This window comes from Capra hircus, chromosome 6 (genome assembly GCF_001704415.2).
Source record: "Capra hircus breed San Clemente chromosome 6, ASM170441v1, whole genome shotgun sequence".
In the NCBI taxonomy this organism is placed as follows: Eukaryota; Metazoa; Chordata; class Mammalia; order Artiodactyla; family Bovidae; genus Capra; species Capra hircus.
In genome coordinates, this window is record NC_030813.1 from 26149172 (window position 1) to 26169628 (window position 20457).

The window sequence follows — 20457 nt, forward strand, 5'->3', positions numbered from 1 at the left end:
CTCTTGATGAAGGTGAAAGAGCAGAGTGAAAAAGCTGACTTTAAAGTCACTATTCAAAAAACTAAGATCATGGCATCAAGTCCTGTCACTTCGTGACAAATCAATGGGGAAATGATGGAAACAGTGATAGACTATATTTTATTGGGCTCCACAATCACTGCAGATAGAGACTGCAGCCCTGACATTAAAAGATCCTTGCTCCTTGAAGGAAAAGCTATGGAAAACCTAGACAGCATATTAAAAAGCAGAGACATCCGTTTGCCCACAAAGATCTACATAAGTCAAAGCTGTGGTTTTTCCAGTAGTCATGTGTGAATGTGAGAACTGGACTATAAAGAAGGCAGAGTGCCAAAGAATTAATGCTTTTGAACTGTGGTGTTGAAAAAGACTCTTGAGTGTCCTTTGGATGGCAAGGAGATCAAATCAGTCAATATTACAGGAAATCAACCCTGAATATTCATTGGAAGGACTGAAGCTGAAGCTCCAATACTTTGGCCACCTGATGTAAAGAAAGAGCCGACTCATTTAAAAAGACTCTGATGCTGGGAAAAATGGAAGGCAGGAGGAGAAAGGGAGGACATAGGATGAGATGGTTGGATGGCATCACCAACTCAATGGACATGAGTTTGAGCAAACTCTAAGAGACAGTGAAGGACAGGGAAGCCTAGGAGTCCATGGGCTCATTGCAAAAAGTTGGACATGATTTAGCAACTGAGCAGCAATGTCTTCTATCAGATATGTGATTTAATCTCCCAAAATAATAATATAGTTAAGCTGTAGTGTGGTACAGTTGACATATAATATAACATTGCTTTTTAAGACAAAAAAATGTTATTGAGTCACATTTAAATGTTTTCACTCAAATATTTTCAGTCAAGTACTATTGATTGATTTGCTCTTGAAGTATTAATTACATTTAGCTAATCTTTTTTTTGTTACCTGACAAAACAGTAGTTCCCCTTTAGTTTTTCAGTTTCAACAATGACTGCTGACGTTTTCCTGTATATTTCTAAAATATATTTCAGAATGTAAAAATTAAGCTCTAATAAAGGAATAAGATCATGTTTACTTGCCATCTTATTTTATTGAAAAATGAAATAGATATCCCATTTGACTATGACTATCATATGAACCTATTTTCTTACCTTTCAGGAGGGAAAAACATATAGACATAAATGGAAAAATTTTTAAGCAAGGTCAGATTTTTTTTAAGGTTCCATCTCCATAAATTGCCTCACAATTAAACTAACAGGTTTCATAAATCTGCCTCGCATGGTATTTTTTTTTTTTTTCATTTCCCAGAAGTCACTTTTTGTAAACTAAGTACATCCAGAGGAAAAGACCCTGATCCTGGAAAAGACTGAAGGCAAAAGGAGAAGAGAGTGGCAGAGGATGATTGGATAGCATTACCAACTCAACGGACATGAACTTGGGAAAACTCCAGGAGATAGTCAGGGACAGGGAGTCCTGGTATGCCGCAGTCCATAGAGTCAAAAAGAGTCGGACACGTCTTAGTGACTGAACAGCAACAACAGCAACATCCAGTCTGCTAATATGCATATCAGGGTCAAATCCTTTTCCCTTTCTTAAGACCTGGTAATCTCAGGCACTGATGTGAGAAAGCATGGGCCTTTGTTTCCCAGCTTTCCGTTTCAGAGCTGTGAATGCTGTCACAGTTGTACTGAATGCATCCACAGACCTGACAAATGCCCTCCCCAAATACCAAGTCTTTAATAGTGGTTTCTCACTTTTTTAAAAAAGATATAAATGGCTTTCTGGGAGTATAATTATGATTATTTTATTTATTTTTACAAAACAGTAATCACGGTTTTCTGTTAGCTACTTGAAACATATAGGGTAATATCTGAGAATTTCTAGTACATCCCCTGTTTTTAAGAATTTAGAGGCAGATGAATTTAAAAATTTGTAATTCACAAGTCTCCAAAGATGCTGTTGGAGAAGAACACTTGACAAGCCCTAGGGAGGGTAGCCATCCAGACAGTTCCTGTAGATTGGCACTTCAACAGAGAATCATCACAGTCTGAGGACACATAGAAAATCCAGTCCAGACCCTGTATGCAAGACAGGAAAAAAGACACAGATGTGTATAACGGACTTTTGGACTCAGAGGGAGAGGGGGAGGGTGGGATGATTTGGGAGAATGGGAATTCTAACATGTATACTATCATGTAAGAATTGAATCGCCAGTCCATGTCCGACGTAGGGTGCAGCATGCTTGGGGCTGGTGCATGGGGATGACCCAGAGAGATGTTGTGGGGAGGGAGGTGGGAGGGGGGTTCATGTTTGGGAACGCATGTAAGAATTAAAGATTTTAAAATTTAAAAAATTTAAAAAAATAAAATAAAATAAAAAAAGAAAATCCAGTCCACAGGGGTAGTTTTGTTTTAGCCAAGCTACTAGACCATAAGTAAAACAAGCTAAAAAACTTAATGCTATTTTTATTTATTTATTTATTTATTTTTTATATTATAAAATACTTTATTAGATTCTCTCATTTCTAGAAGTGGCTGGGGCAAGAATAAGGATGGAAATGGGGAAGTGACAAGAGAAGGAACCTGGGAAGTAGAAATTAATGATGGTGAGGAAAGAAATATCAAAAAGGAAGCTCCCTGGGGCTTCCCTGGTGGTCCAGTGGTTAAGATGTCACGTTTCCACTGCATGGGGCACAGGTTCGACCCCTGCTCAGGGAGCTAAGATTCTGTGTCACACAACATGGCCAAAAAATAGAAGAGGGGGTGGGGGGAGGAAGCTTCCTAACATTTTTAATGCTATTTTTAAATTGGACTCTGAGCAATGTAACTATTGTGGCCTAGACATTCATGTATCCATATCAACCCTACATATATACAAATCAATACCAGAAGATATGTTTATCATATGGTTGCTTGATAAACCTGGAATCAAAACAAGGCAATTGTATAGTTGTGGTGTCCCCAAGAAACCATTCCCATTGGGGGCCAATGGACCAGAGTTCATATTTTTGTGCCAGGGTACTCTGTCCCCTCAACCCTGAATATTCATTGAAAGGACTGATGCTGAAGCTGAAGCTGAAGCTCCAATACTCTGGCCACCTGATGCGAAAAACTGACTCATTGGAAAAGACCCCGATGCTGGGAAAAATTAAGGGCAAGAGGAGAAGGGGGCAACAGAGGGTGAGATGGTTGGATGGCATCACTGACTCAATGGACATGAGTTTGAGGAAACTCAGAGAGAGAGTGATGGACTGAGAAGCCTGGCATGCTGTAGTTCACAGGGTAGCAAAGAGTCAGACAGGATTTAGCGACTGAACAACAACAACTACTCCATCCCCAGAACAATGCTAGATCATCAAATTTTGTTATCCTGGATTCTTCTGTTACACATGGCAAGCAGATCAACTTCCACCCATTAATACATTTCTTTCTCTAGACAAGTTCAGTGTAAGCAGTTAACTCAGGTATGTAGCAATGAAAATGCAGTCATGGATTTTCAGAAAATCCTCTCTGACGTTCCACCCAAATTTCTGAATTTTGGGTGTTTACAATCATGTGGGTTATTTCTATAGACTACTGATTGCATCCCATACATTTAAATTTTTTTCTAATTTCAATTTTAAAAGGTACATTAAGTGTATTTATAGTAATTATTGGTACTAAACATGAATTTTTCACATCCTCTTTGCAGGTTATTTCTCATTGTTTCCGGTGTCTGACTTTCGTATTAGGCAGTCCAATTACAATCTAGTCAATATCATATATTGTTAAGAGCCCTGAAGGCAGAGCTGTGTTTCTGGGAAAGTTATTTAACCTCAGTTTCATTATCTCAGAAAGTTCTTTTGAAGATAAAATGAGGTATCATCAACACATGTAAACTGCTTAACATGATGCCTGGACATAGAAATTTTTTCTATTGCATTATTAGTCCTGAGGCCAGACTTTGGTGAAGTTTTAAAAATCAGACTTGGGTTTTTCCCAAATATTGATTAGCAATCTACCTGTAAATCATCAAGGAGCTAATATTTTGCTAGTGGAGACAACAGACAATTAAATAATATTTAGTATAATATTGGGTTTAAAGCAAGGGTTACAAAGTGGTCTGATAAAGCAGTGCAAGGGGATAAATAGTAATATACTTCCTTCAGGGGACAGCACTGGAACAGAGATCTGAATGCAATAAGGGAAGAAGCCAAGTGACTGTCTGTATCATTACGTGAATGAGTGTTTATTATGCTGCTTGTTAGCTGCACCCTTTCGGTTCTTAGTCACACTTCTTTATATGGGTAGTGAACTATTTATATACCCATGACTTAGGATGGCAAACAGATTTTACAGGCCAGAAAGGAAGTGCCTGGGCGTCCCATGTCCTTTCAATATCCTTTGAATATTACACATTTCCCATTACTAACATAGTACTTCTTGAATTGTCAAGTTTTGTAATTGAACTTAATATTAAAAGTTCTTCAAAGAGACCTAGGCATTTTGGAAGACCCTGTTGGAGGAAAGCAGCTCTGGTATGGAGGAAAGAATATCTTAGAGTCGAGAGAACTGGGTTTGGATTCCGGCTCACCATTGCCTGGGTGGACTTGCCTGTGTCCTCTAACTGTACTGAGTCTGTCTGTCTATAAGATGGAGGTGATAATGTTTAATTATGCTTAAAGACAGTGAGTGGGGGTTGGTTCTCTGCATAGAATAATTTTTAAGCATATTATACTATACAAAAAGTAGAAATAAGAAATTTATATTCATGTGATATTTTATCATGGTAATTATAGTTAACATAGAGTGCTTACTATGTTCTAAGAACTATTCTAAGCATGTTAATGGGTTAATTTATTTCTCACACTGATAATGCAAGGTAAGTACTATTATTGCCCCATCTAACTCATGACAAAAAATGAGGCAGAAAGAGACAGATATCTCCATATGGTCACACAGTAAATGGTAGAATGAGAATTATGAACCAAGAAAATTTGACATTGGAGCTCATGCTCACAAATACTAAATTGATTGTAATTTAAAAGATTATTCATCATGTTAGAAGCCATCATTTTAGGTCCTTCCTAAAGTAATATCATTGTAGAAAGTGATAGTAGCGATTTAAAAAATAGACTGTCAAGTATACCAAGTTTGAGAGTGAAAAAAGTGAAAAAAAAAAGTGAAATGGTTTTTTAAAAAGTGTTAACTAGAGGTTGATTTAGATTATCTCTAAAATTAATACCAAACATTAAAATATTAAGAATCATTTACTTTATTATGGAATTTCATATCTTCAATCTCAAAACCTACTCATTTTAAGACAAATGATTGCTTTGTACTAGTCAGAGTCTAAGAAAGGGATCTAATTTAAATAGACTGTCTAAAATTCCAAGGCCTATTTAAAAAAATTTCTAGACCGTGTTGCAGTAATATTTTTGAGGGATTGATCATGGTAGATGTGATTAGTTTGAACCAGAGTTAAACAGTGCCCAGTAAAACAATGACTTTGGTTATCTAGAAAATCTAAATAAAATTTGAATGACAAAATACATGATAAAAATGATGTGGTTTTTATTATGTATTTTATTAAATTATTTAAAGTCTTTTTACCAAGAGTTAAATCTATAAAGACTAGTAATGTATCAGGTTCAGGAATATACTATGCAAAGAAAAGATCATGACTAATTACAGATGTTAAATGATAACCAATTATTCCAGGCTTTTAAAACAATAGTTTCACTTCACTTCACCATGATACTGTGCTGGGTCATTAGTTATGTATTAATTATATAACCCCAATAAGTATAAAAGTATTTTAATACCATATCCCATAATAAATATCCTGTTATTACGCTTTAAGTACAAGCACAAAAATGTACATTTTCTGTGGATTAAAAGATAAAGTATAAAATTTCTGCTCTCTGTATTTCAGGTTGCTAAAACAAAACAACCATATATATACATAGATTAAAAACCTAATCACCAAGTCTTTGACATGGCAGAATCTGATGGTAATATTAGGCAAAGACATATGAATGTGCCATAAAACACATGCAACAAAGCTCATACAAAATAGAAATTAGCTGCAAAGAATAGAAGTATATACACATATATTGTAGAAGCACTAAGATGATTGATAAAAGTGAGGTGTGTTTTATCAAGAGCAAAGCTCATAAAATGGAAGCTATCATTAAACACAAGTTTTAAAAACATCACTGGTTTTCGATCCCACATGGGGACTAAAAGCTCTTTAAATTTTAAATCTCTTTTGTTCTGTTATCTTGTAGCACTGGGAAAATAATACATCTATACTATATAGTCAGAGCGGGGAACAGGATACTAATTTTAAACAACAGAAAGTAAGACTGAGATCGACTGTAATTACTTTGCATAGGCTAAAAGTAGATAGTCTCTGTAAATAGAAATCCATATTATCCATTTATTTTTTCAGAATTCTACTTTAAACCTACCAAAGCTAAACTGACTGGTCAGAAGCTTTCATTGTCTCTGACATCCAGGTAAACCAAAGCATATGAACAGGCCATGGTTTTTGAGTTCTTATTACAGCCTCAATTATGTGTTAGTCAACTCAAGCAACCATTATGCACTCAATAATAGGTATGACACAGTTAAGAACATCAGCAACACAGCAAGCAGGCAGGCACAGGCAACCTGCTTTTACTTATTTTTCTGGTGTGAACATTCTTAAAAAGCATGGAAAGTATCATTAAACCTTAGAGTAGCACTCTACTAGATATCTTTACCTCTATTTATAACCGTGCAGAGTAACACTGTCTTGAGAAATGACAGCACAGTATCCTACATGGAAAGGAAATGTAGGATGCCATAGTGGGGATGAATTTCTAATTGCCAGTGATTATTGTGAATATAACAATATTTTCCTGAACATTAAAGTCTCTGTGGAGGGTAGCTACAGTTAAAAAGTGGTGGGGGGGGGGGGTCTTGTCTTGAAACTTTAAAATTGCGTTGGTGTATATGATAATGAAACAAAATACACAAAAGAAAAAAATTTTAATTGTTTAAAAAAAAAACATTAAGGGAAGCCGCTGATCCTTAGGAAGACACGAGGTTGCTTATAGTGAAGCATTTATAGAGTCCGATGCATCTTCAAAACTGGTTACAATCACTAGCACAGCAAACCCTTGTGAGGTAAGTGTATTATTATCTGTGGTTCATAAATGAAAAAGCTGAGGCACTGACTAAGTCGCTTGCCTAACGAGAATGAGTCAACGTCAAGAGTCATAGTTGACCTAGCCTAACGACTCCTGACGGTCAGTCCAGGGCTTAGTCAGCGGGGGCCGGAGTGGCTTCCCTGGCTGGCACCTGGACTTGGGCTGTTTCCGTTCACGCTAAAGCAGAACAGTGGAAGCGAGAGGACACAACTTGCAAATCATTTTTACTTCCACTCAAGATTTAACCCTGAAGTCTTAATTTCAGGAGTTGAAACAGGAAAAGCTGTCGGGTGCATTCCCCCTCCCCCAACCTGTGGCAAGTGGGTACTGTGGGCGGTTCCGCCACCCCCTTTTCGCAGTGATGGCAATGAGTGACCACCAGTGTTAGCGGAGCCAAGCGACCGGGGAGGGTTGAATAATAGTTGCTCAAACAACTATTCTCCATCACCAGCTCTTTTTAAAACTAAGAGAAAATGGTGAGAAGTCAAAAGAAAATTAAATAAACACACAGGCAACTCGTCCTAGGACCTCAACTAAGCAAATGAAGCCTTATTGAGCGTGCTGAGCCTTCGGTTCTCAACCTTCCGGGGAAGATGGGAGGACAGGGCGACAAAGGGCACAGTAGGCATGCTTGGCAGTAAGTGCGACAGCATCTATCCAGGCGGAAGACCAGAGGACTAAAAACCACCCTGCAGAACGCAAGTGTCCGCCGCTCCGAGAACCGCGAACCGTACCCATCGACCACGTGAACAGTTCTTCTTTCTTTTTTTTTTAACTTCTTTGCCTTAAAAAAAAAAAAAAAAAAAAAAAAAAGGAGGGAGCGTGAGAGACTTCACTTCCCAGAAGCCTCTCGTTAAACACGCAGCCGCAGTCTTGCGCAGGCGCCGCCAGGGCCAAACGGATACGTCCGTCACGTGAACAGTAGCCGGCCAATCCGGTTTGAATCTCCTTTTTTTCCTCTCACCCCCCTCCCCCTTCAGGAGCGGTTGTGCGATCAGATCGATCTAAGATGGCGACTGTGGAACCGGTGAGTATTGCCTTTCGCCCCCACCCCCACCGGTCCCCGCGCTCCGTCTCCCTTCGGACTGGGGGACCCCGCGGGACGGCGTTCCCGGCGCGCATGCTACCCCTTGCTGCCCCCTCCCCCTCTTCTTGGGCCTGACCTCCCCGCGGACAACTGGGGGCGCCCCGGAGGTTGGCCGCTACGGCGTGTGGAGCACACGTTCTGATGGGGGCCCGAGAGCTCGGGGAGAGGAGTGGGGGAGGGGCGGCGCGGCGCCTCCGGCGGAGCCTTGAGGGGGCCGCGAGGATGGAGGGTGTTCAGGGCTCTGGGCTAGGGTTGTGGGAATTGTGTTTTCGGGATAGGAGGGCGCGGAGCCGGCTCCGAGCAGGCGTCGGGATCCGCAGGGAGGGTGGGCGGCGAGCCGGCCTGGAATGAGATGGAGGAGGGCGCCCCGGGGCAGCCTTTCCCTCTCTCCCTCCCGAGCCTCTCTCTAGCCCAGGGACTCGGGTGCGGCGCGCGTGCCGGGGTTCATTAGACCGGTGGGCCGGGAGGCCGGTGGGCTCGCGTTGCCAGAGGGTGGGTTGGGCGGGAGTGGTGCCGCGGCACGCGCGGAGAAGCTTCGACCTCGCCGAGGGGAGCCGAGAGGGGCGAGCGCATGTTACTCCAGCGCGTCGGAGAGTTGCCGGGGTTGGCGGCAGGGGAGGCGAGAAAGGTTTGGAGTGGGGAGGCGAACCCCGTGCTGCGCGGTAAACCTCTGAGAGGAGGATGAAAGTTGGGGGGTGGTTAGAAGGGGGACCACATTGTCCTCGCCCCTCCGTGCTCGAGACCGGGCTGTCATGGAGGAGGGAAGGGGGAGGAGCGAGGCCTACGGAGAGCTGCTGCCGGTCTGGTTGCCGGCCGGACCGGCTGCATTTCACACGCGCCTGTCTTCCATTCATTCATCCTTCCGCGCTGTGCGCACGCCTCAGAGAATGTGACTGGGTCTAGATCCGTCTGTTCTTCGAGTCTTTATCGTCTGGAAGATATCACAGAGCAGTTTATTGGAAATAGAAACTTAACTTTTCGAGTTAATTTTCCATTTGATTTTCTCTTTATCCGTTCTACTGGTTTCCCTCCCAATTTAGGTACCATCTTAAACTTCTCTGAAGCAAGTTGATCCCAGAGTACAAAGTTACCGCTCAAAGGAGAGAGTATCTTTGTCATAGTTTGGTTTTGCCTGCACTGGCTCACTAAAACTTCCAGGCTTATGTTGCCGTTTTAGGAATGTCGCCATCTAAGTGATAATTTAGAGGCGTAATACATTCACCAGAAAACCTTTGATATCTGGAACTAATTCCAGACCTTCGTTGCCAGATGTTTTCGTATATCTTAAATGACAGTTTGTGATTTTGATAATGGCTTCCCAATTTGCTTTGACTCTTTAAAGACTTCTATAACTACTTTGAAAACGAGGTATAGAAAGGTCTGTAGAATACAAAAATGCTTATTTTTCATTACATTGATGTGAACTATCCTTAGCTTCCTGCCAGAGTTCAAGGCAGAAAGCTTGATTATTTCTTCTTTTATTGGTACCAGTATGCGTTTATTTTCCTGGAAATTAGATTGACTACAAAACTCTTAAGTTGCTGATACAATTAACTGATTTTTAGAACACTGATGTTAAATAGCTAAACGATAAATATGTAAAACTTTAAACTTAAAACCTTTTAATGGGTTATGGTATTACTTACAACTCTTTTGCCCTCTGTACTAGCATCAGTTAAAAGCTTACAGCTGGTAATAAGGGCAAGGCTAAACCCTCTAAACAAAACAGTAATGTATTCTCTGAAGTTTCAGTAATATTTATTTAGGTCCTTTGGGTTTTGCAAATCTATGCTATTTTGTTTCAACAGCAGGGAGCAAAACTACAAAGTGTTGAAGGAGTGTTTTCAGTCAGTAAATATTTATAGCCCCTGATATGTTTAGGAGTTTGTACCAGGTGCTCTTGAAGATACAAATTATACAAAATGGGATTCTATACCTTGTTCAGTGTAAACTTTTAGAAGCTTAATTTCTAGTGATCCTGGTCAGTGATGCAGTATAGTATTCCTTCTAGTTGCTGACCCTTGGGAGATTTGAACACTGCATTTAAATTTGGGGAGTAGGGAACATAAAAATCTGGTTTGTGAAAGTCGAGAGCCAGATTGAAACTATAGCAGTTTGAGGATGCTTGTAAAATACTTTAAAGGGTTCATTTTTAGTGTAAAAGCGGTTTTTTTTTTGTTTTGTTTTTAGTATTTTTAATGTACCCTTGTCCACAGATTAGTCGTTTAGAATTCTTTTTGGCAGTTTTAAATAGTGGGATTTTTTTTTTTTCAAGCAACTGAATAGTGTTTGTTGCAATTGAAGTATCCCTGTAAAAGCCTACAAAAAAGTGTGTTTATTCATTGCTATTTCAGTTAGCTTGTGAGTTTCCTTATTCCTTTTTTGCTGGGCATAATCATAAGCACCTAAAGACTCATAGGTTTTTCCTGCTTGTCCCACCTTGGTTGGCATTTGGGGAATTTTTGTTTCTGAAAGTTATGTAAAATATCAGTCATTGTCAATTTGATATTATGTGATTATCAAGTGTGTGTATGTGAGATCAGTTAAATGAAGATGTGTCTTAATGAATCTAAAAAACATGATAAAAATGAACTTACTTTCAAAACAGGAATGGACTCGCAGACATAGAAAACAAATTTTTGGTTACCAAAGGAGAAAGGGAGGAGGATGGGATAAATTTGGGATTAACAGAAACACACCATGATATATAAAATAGAGCACAGGGACCTGCTTTATAACGCAGGGAACTATATTCGGTGCCTTGTAATAACTATAACGAAAAAGAAGGTAAATGTATAAATGTGTGTGTGTGTATAGATTTAAAACTTTGCCAGTATACCTCAAATTAGCACAACTTTGTAAATCAACTATACTTAAAAAAAAACACCCACGACAGAACACAGTTCAGTTCAGTTGCTCAGTCGTTTTGGACTCTTTGCCAGCCCATGAATCGCAGCACCTCAGGCCTCCCTGTCCATCACCAACTCCCGGAGTTCACTCAGACTCCCATCCATCGAGTCAGTGATGCCATCCAGCTATGTCATCCTCGGTCGTCCCCTCCTGCCCCCAGTCCCTCCCAGCATCAGAGACTTTTCCAATGAGTCAACTCTTTGCATGAGGTGGCCAAAGTACTGGAGTTTCAGCTTTAGCATCATTCCTTCCAAAGAAATCCCAGGGCTGATCTCCTTCAGAAAGGACTGGTTGGATCTCCTTGCAGTCCAAGGGACTCTCAAGAGACTTCTCCAACACCACAGTTCAAAAGCACAACAGAACACAGGGACACACGAAAGGATACTGAATGATAATAAATTTGTTAAGAAGGTTGATAGGCAAATTAAAGGAACCATTTATCTTAACAGGTACTGTGGTAAAACTTTGAACAATACTCTCCTGTTACTCTGTTGGCATTTGAATTGTGGCCAGGTCAGAATTAGAGCTTGTGAGTAGATCAAAGTTAGATTTAATATCAGTTGATAAAAATGGCAGGCCATCTTGCCTCCAGTGGGACATTGTTTTGGTAGCTTTTATCTTCATTCTGTTTTCTTCATTATTGGGTTGTTTTTTGACTTGTAATTCTTTTAAAGATAAGATATTTTTATTTCTTTAGTTAAACTGAAGGTATATAATTTTACTTGCTTTTACATTGTATCTTTTTAATTTTTTTAAACTATACCTTTGTTTCATAGGTGGAATCCACTTGGACAGTCAGCTAATCTAATGTTTCCTTTTTATCCCTTAGAAACATGTTTTGCAGAGTTTATAAAAAGTAAATCTTAAATTCATGCAGCAAATATGTTATATAAGGTGATGTTTTTTGCTAAACAAAGACTATTGACAAGCAGATCTTGCATATTAATATGGGTGTTTTTGTTTTAAGAAAACGTAGTGTTATCAGAGTTCATTCATCAGTCAAAGAAACTTGGTTCTAGTGTTTATATTTTACATTTTACTTTGTTTTTTACTCTGAATTAATATTATGCCTAATTATTTGACTTAGAGAAGTCCAGCTTAGAAACAGACATAGTTTGCACTCCAAAGTTGCAGAGAATAAGATGTTTAATGAATTATGTAACCATAATCCAGTTTGGATAGAAAACTCTACACACAAAAAAAGTGTTTGTTAAGTATTCTATTTAATTTATATAAGATTAAGAATATAGAAGTACCTGCAGTCCTGGATGTAACAAGGAACCTGTGAAGTAGTAGTTACAGCAGTGGTAATTTTTTCCTCTCCTTCTCTGCTTCTATTGGAAATTTTCTTGCTGTTTTGGAGTTGCTCCATCTTTGTCATAGAGAATTTTTTGAGAAGTGGAAATGAGCCTGAATTTATAGTCTAATTTTAATATCTATGTGACCTTGAAATTTCTAAGGCTAGCTGAAAAATGGGAATATAAGATAGTGATTTTGATTTTCAAATACAATACTCAGAGATGACAGTTCGTCAGTTACGAAGAACTAGATGAAGTTAATATTCCATCGATGTGCTGCATGCAGGTGTGTTCATGCATGGGTATGCTTACCTTTTCATCTCTACTACGAGATTCGCGGAGCTGACTTTATTTTTCTTTTCTTTGCCATTATTCAGAAATACAAAACTTATTACCCATTCAGTATCTTTTCTTTACAGTAAAAATCAGCAGTGTTCTCTTTAAAAGTTCCTATATGTGTCTGGAGAAAAAAGATGACTTTTGTCTCTTAAGTACTATGTAGTCATTTCTAGTCTCTTACTTCTAGAACCTGAGAATGTGATCAGAAAAATAAGATTTTTTTTTCCCCCAGTTGGAGCTTTTGATACATCTTTCATAGAAACAGTGGGAAGCTGTAGTTTTTGCTCACTGTGTTCACTAAGAGTCTGTGGAATTACAACAGATCTAACCAGCTTTGCATTTCCAGGGCTACAGATTTAAAGTTCTAAGCAACTGACTTAATAGAAATGTTCTTTTAAATAATAGTCTGTAATAGTGAACTTTAACTTAAGCAATCTTTATAGCTTAATAGTTAACACAGCACTTACTGTATGTCAGGCACCTTACTAAGTGCTTTACATATATTCATTTAATTTTTTAGCAGCCTTATGAGGTAGGTATTATTCTTATTTCTCAGATAAGGAAACCAAGGCACGGAGAGATGAAGTAACTTTGTGTGACTAACTTCCCCAAGATCGCTCAGCTAAATGAGTGGTGGGGTGGAGTTCAAACTAAAGCAGCCAAGTTCCAGAGTGTGTTAAACGTGACACTGTCTTTCCAACAGGCAGATAATGCGTGTTCCTTGGGTGACTTGGAATGATTAATTTGATAAACTTAATAGATATTTTGCTACAGCTCTAAAAGAAAATATGTGGACGTTTGTTTTTAGTTTCTGTTGTACCACAGTGTTTGCTGATATCCAAAGTATAGAATCTTAAGGAAATAGCAACGTGTCCAAAGTCTGAGGACTAAACAAGTTAGTTATACTGTTCATTCTTCAGTAAATGGTCTAGGACTTTGTGGGTTGATTTCTAAAGAAAGGGAATGATCTCTTCCCTTCTCCCCCTTCTGATTTGATTTCTGGACCTTGTCAATTCAGATGATTTGATAGGTGAAATATTTTGCTAGTTGAAACAGTATAGTAAAATTTTTTTTTAATTTGCAAATATGAAATCTGTTCTCAGCTACCTTTGTACTTTTAGTAATTTTGGTGAAAGGTCTGGCAAAGAGTTAAGCAGTTGTTTTGAAAAAGGTTCAGTTATAATATGTTACTCATCTTAAAAGCTGAATTATTTGGAGGAGGTGGTAGTAATATGGCTAAGATTTCTCTGAGTAATCTTTGCAGCAAATTCTTTGCAGTAATCTATAAAGCTAAAATTTCATTAGTTATGTATTTTAAACTTGTTACTGTAAAATGCTGTGCTTATTACAGTCAATAAGAATTTAATATTTATGTGAACTAAAAAATTGTTATAAAAAATTCTTATGGGGTTTTCCATGGGTCATCTTAGGATAACAGTTTATATAACCACAAAGTCTGATAACTTAAAGTATTAACTAAGGCAAGAAATACTTAAGTAGAGAGAAAATATACACCTTTTTCTTATAGTTTTTAAAAAATTTTAATATGTGGATAAATACTTTTTATTGGTGAGATATTCACATTTCAAGTAACTAAAAAAAAAAATTTCTGCCAGGGTCACATAGTTCCTAAGTGAGAGTGCTGGAACTCAAACCCAGGTTCTGTCTACAAGCTGTATTACTACACTTAGAAAAAACAAACTAAAATTCAACCAACACTCAGAAGTCCAACTCTTTACCTTCAGGAAAAACTCCTACCTTAATGATAGAATTGATTCATAGGTCGCACACAAATAAACATAAAATCAAATCTGAAAGGATGTATGGGTGGTGGCATGATGGGATTATGAGTGATACAGTTTATTTTTTTGTTTTGAACTTGTACAACTTGTATTTTCAACCAGTATTAGTAAAATCACCCTTGGATCTTGATTTATAGTTAATGTTATTTTAGCTTTTTTAATTACTTTTTCCTTAAAGGTGATGGATCCTTTTAGCAGTCTGCTGGAGCCTGTGACCTCATTATCAGAGTATTGTTTTTAAATGCATTAAATAAAATATTAATGCTTAGGATTACAAAGGAAAATAATTGAAGTACAGTAAGGGTTAAAAGCGTTAACATGAAACATTAAGGATGTGCCTGGCACAGGCCAAGTCCTGTCTTACTGGTGTGGAAAACCTATCTCCTATTCTTTCCAACCACCTAGTTCTCTCCAAAGCATTCAGATGTTAACTGGCTTTTTTGAAGATTCTTCTGAAAAAATGCTGTCCAGGAGAATTTTCTGTGATGATCAAAGATTCTATATTTGTGCTTCCAATACAGTAGCCACTAGCTGCACTGTTCAGTCCTTGAAATAAAACTAATCCAACAAAGAAATGATTTTTAAACTTTAAATGTAATTTTTAAATTAAATGTAATTTAATTCCATATGTAGTAAATGGATACTGAATTGGACAGTGGCTCTGGAATCTAGATATATCCTGGTTTATACAAGGATATATTGTATTACATATTGTATTACAACTTTGTAAGGAATAACGATACAACAAATGTCAGTTTCGTTGGGCAAGTTATTGTTTAATTTTATTCTAGGAAGACATCTTTCTAATTTTTCTTCTATATTCAACTTGCAAAGATAATTATTTGGTCTTGACAAAATTGTCAGATGACCTTGTTTTGCTGTTTAAGAAAATATGTGTGTGAATAGCCAGTTGTTGTTTACATTGTCCACAAATCAATTTTTGTACAAAAGAGTACGCAATGAGGTTTGTTCAGGCTGTTCCCATCCAGATGGATCACTTCTAGGGGCAACCAGCAAGGTCAGTTCATATCTTTCTGTAGAGATTTGTATATTCAGTGTCTCTCCCACCCTCACCCCAGATTTCCATCCAAGGATCCAATCAACTGGTCATATTTTGGAGGGCTCTCTGCTTTGCCATTTTATTTAAGGGACTTGAACATCTGTAGATTTTGGTATCTTAGAGGGTCCTGGAACCTATCTGCCACAGATACTGAAGGATATATATATATATATACACACATACTATATTATATATATACACAAGCAAATGTGATATTGACCCTTGAACAACCTGGATTGGAAATGTGGGGCTTCACTTATGTATGGATTTTTTTATTTCACTAAATGCTTTCTATGATACTACATGATCTGCAGTTGAGTCTGCAAATGCCAGGTTTTGGCTGAGAAGAGCTGACTGTAAAGTTGTGTGTGGATTTTTGACTGTATGGGGTCAGTACCCCTACATTGTTGAAGGGTCAGCTGTATATCCTTTACAAAAAATAAGTGATAGCCAACTCCATACACTATTCTGGCCTTTTGTGTTTTTAACTTGCTATGTCTTTTAGAGCATTTCATATCAACAATCAAGTTTTCATTTTTTTTTTTTCTGATGATATAACATGGTTTGATGTTAAAACATTATATTGAGGAACACTTCTTGGGGTCCAGTTAAGGCATATAAGTATATCAAAGTATATAATCCTGAATTGATTATAAGAGGGAATGTGATTGTTAATTTGGGGATGAATTATAGTACCATTTGTGTTTATTGGGCTGTGTTATCCATACCAGGTAAACTGAGGACTAGGTGATAAATTGAATAGTTAGAAAGGTCGGGGAAGTGAAGTGAAGTCGCTTAGTCGTGTCTAACTCTTTGCGACCCCATGGACTGTAGCCTACCATGCTTCTCTGTCCATGGGATTTTTCACTGGGTCTCCCGCATTGTAGGCAGACGCTTTAGCATCTGAGCCACCAGGGTAACTACTGTGATTATTTGAGAAAGGCAATATAAAATTCAAAGGTGTGGAAGATTGTTAGAGTTATGCCCCCTAAAGAATCATACCTCCCTGTATCTGTGTAATCATACTTTTGAGTAGTCTACAGCTCCCCTCCTGTCATACACACACATCCCTTACCTCTCACCCTAATTCTATCCCCAGTTTAGCCATGTAACTTACTTTGGAATTCCAACCATTTGCTAGTTAAGTGCTGTGATGAATAACTCTTACCTGTATTATTCTATACATGAGGTAGTATATCTGTAGAGTGAATGTTTTGGCAACATAAAGCACTTCTATTACTGTAGTTGGCTATCAGGGTACATTTTTTTTCTTTTTAGAACTCCTTTCTAACTGAGATACTTACGTGTAGAAAAATATACACGTCTGTAAGTTTTAGAGTAATGAACTGAAGACCCATCATGTAAGACATCATCAGTGCTTCAGCTTCCCTACTCCATGGTCACATTTCATTTCTCTACCTACTCACTATCCTGACTTTCATGTTAATCATTTCCTTGATTTTTTTGAACAGTCTAATTATCTTTAGAGTTTAATATTCAGTCTGTGTATCTTTCAGCTGTTTTAATTTTGAAAAACTAAAGACTTAGATGATGTATCAGGAAAGCACAGTATTGCTACTGTAGTTGAATACACCTTCTGGGTTATAGCTTGGTTTCAACTTACTGAAATTTCTACTAGAGTTCCTTTTGGGAATACCAATGGGTAAAATTATGTTCTGGGAAACACAGGACTCTATAGTTACCTGGTGGGGCTGTGAAATGGGCCAGGCAGAGAACCTTCAGTTAAGAAAGAGGTCTCTTGGAATGAGTTGTTCTGTATTTAAGAGTAGGTTAACTTTGGTGTCAAATCTTTAGCTGTTCCAGGGAGCAGGGCACAAAAGAAGGGGAGAAGGAGCTTTGTTAGCCTGTGTTTTGAGTTAAGTGTGTATAGACACCCAGGCCAGACACATGTCAATCTGTTTTTTAATAGAAGGTAGCATAGTAAGTAAGCCCTTTGGTCATAACAGATGCAAGATGAATGTAGCCTGAATCCCACTGCTCCAGTCTAGACTGTTGTTCTCTATATCTGGTGCACACCTGTCTTGCTTGGATCCCTTTTGACTACGTTCTTGATTTGTTCTCATGACTTCTGTGTTGCACCCCTCTGTTTGCCGAATCTCTTTGCTTCCTTGGATTATGGTTGCTTGTTTCACTATGGTGGATCACATCTTCCAGAAAATTTTTCAGAAAAGGTGCATGAGAAAGATTTTGAAACCATGCATATTGAACATGTAGTTTGGCTGGGTGTAGTCTTTTCTTTAGAATTTTTAAGTCCCATGGTCATTTTCTCTTATAATTGTTAATTCAGGAATTATTCTGATGACTTTTTTTTTTTACCGTGACCAGTTCCCTTTCCGTTCACCAAAAATTTGTCGAGTTTCCTTGTCCCCATTTCACAGTGACATACTTTAGTATGAATATTATCTGTTGTGCTGGGTACTCATTGAACTTTTTAAATATAGCAACTCATATCCATCTCTTCTGAGAGATCTATTGGTGATTTTCCTATGCCCTTTTTCTCTTTGAAAGAGTAAATTATATATTGGAGTCACTGAGTCGTTCATGTCTGCATGCTCGTGTGTGCTCTCTAAATTAAATCTAAATTTTGCTCTCATTTCCCATCTCTTTTTGTTTTGTTTTCTGTGTGTGCTTAGTCGCTCAGTCGTGTCCAACTCTTTGCGACCCCACCAGGCTCCTCTGTCTATGGGATTCTCCGGGCAAGAATGCTGGACTGGGTTGCCATTTCCTTCTCCAGGCGATCATCCCGACCCAGGGATCAAAGCCCAGTCTCCTGCATTGCATGTGGATTCTTTACCATCTTAGCCACCAGGGAAGCCCTGAAATGGAAGTAGAGGCATAAAACATAAGAGACTCTCATCCTTACTCATAAGTGAAATCGGAATTAAAACTACCTTGAGATACCATTTTTCTATCATTAAATGGGGAAACTCTGAAATATAATTTTTATTGTACCCATATATCCAGTCCAGTGATAGTGGGTTGCCATGCCTCTCCTCCAAGGGATCTCCCCAGTCTAGCAATTGGAACTGCATCTGTTGTGTCTCCTGCATTGGCAGGCAGGGTCTTTACCACTTCCAACCTTTTCTGTCTCAATTTAAATTTCCAGATGTTCTCTCTCTCTCTGATCTTCTGAATGCTCATTTTTAGCTTCCTGGAATAATTGTATGCGTGCACAATCTTAACTTTTGGAGGACGTATATAGGTACATATTTTTAAAGGCATGATCTATCTATCCCTGGCTATTTTCTCCGAGTTGCTTTTTTTCTTTTTATTCAACTCACGGCCACAATCCTAGGGACTTGGAGTGGTTGGGTGGGGCTGGGGATGGAGAGACCTAGTTATTTCAGAAACAGCTTTCACTGGATTCTTTTTATTTATTTTTGGCTATGCTGGGTCTTTGTTGCTGCACATGGGCTTTCTCTAGTTGCAGTAAGTGGGGGCTGCTCTTTGTTGTGGGGTGCAGGCTACTCATTGATATGACTTCTCTTGTGGAGCACAGGTTCTGGGCCCACAAACTTCAGTAGTTGGGGTACATGGTTGCCACGTGGCATGTGGGATCTCCCCGGACCAGGGATTGAACCGGTGTTCATTCGTTGCAAGGCAGATTCTTAACCATTGGACCACCAGGGAAGCCCTCACCAAATTCTTTTTAATTTACTCCCTTCACTCCAACTTATAAAGGTGCTGCCAGGAGACTTTAAGGTGTATATTGATAGTTATCACTTGTCCATCTGTATTCCACTTTCCTTTTTTTTTTTTTCCGATGTTCTCCCCGTGATTGTGGACCTTTTTTTTTTTTTTTTTTAATTCACTGTAGTTTTAGTGCAGTTTTGACTGGGAACAAAATTAGAATCATTTATTTATTCAAACATTTAAGTGCCTATATGTGCCACGCACTCTTGAGTGCTTAACTCAGCTCTCCCTTAACCTACGAGATACTGGATTACTGAATAGAAAAGAAATAACTAATACTTACTATGACATTTAAAAAGTAACTTGTTGCATTCTGATTATAGAATATAATATTAACTATTTTTCTATATAACTGGGCCAAAAATGCCAGGGATAATAACAAACCTAGGAAGTTCTTTGCAGCAATCATATGCTCAAATACCGGAGTCTTTAAGTGCCTAGAAATTATAAATCCTAACAGTTTGCAGGATTCATAAATAAAGTGAGAAATACAGTAGAGGACTTTAATAAGTGAAGAATCATAATTTTTTTTTCAAAGAGTTACTGTTGGAAAGATGTTATTTTTTCCTAAAGTTAATGTGTACATTCCGTATAAACTGAATGAAAATATTTGCTAGTGCAGTGGAAGCTACACTTGATGCTGGGGTTCACAAGCTCGCCTTAGGGCTGCTTTCTTGTGTGGCCTGCTAACTAAGAATGGTTTTTATTTCACAAGATTGTAAAACAAAACAATGAATAAGTGATCAGATTCCCAGCCTAAAATATTTACTCTCCGGCCATTTAAAGAAAAAGTTTGTAAGTTTATTTGAAAGAATAAACAAATGAAAATGGCAGTAAATTTTTGAAAAAGAGGAGAAAGGGGGAAAGAAGAATGTCCCCTGCAAGGAGAAAAAAACATTCAACAAAGGTACTTTTAAAAATGTGATGTTGGTGCAAATGGGGAACTGACATCTCTGGAGCAGACTGAGCAGTCCAGAAGTAGACACTGTATGTATTTGGGCTTCAGTATTAATTTTGTCATAATAAATTTGGAACATTTAGATATGTATGAAGAAAAAAATCGTCTGTAATCCTAACAA

The 20457-nt window shown here is 38.2% G+C and overlaps 1 protein-coding gene across 1 annotated transcript in view; it reads left to right on the plus strand.

The window, feature by feature from the left end:
- The window catches only part of EIF4E (eukaryotic translation initiation factor 4E), a 39850-nt gene continuing 27541 nt past the window's right edge, over positions 8149 to 20457 (plus strand). Inside the window, exon 1 of the mRNA XM_018049295.1 lies at positions 8149 to 8195. Within this exon, the coding sequence (XP_017904784.1) occupies positions 8178 to 8195 (18 nt within the window). The 5' untranslated portion in view covers positions 8149 to 8177. The remainder of the gene's footprint in view (positions 8196 to 20457) is intronic.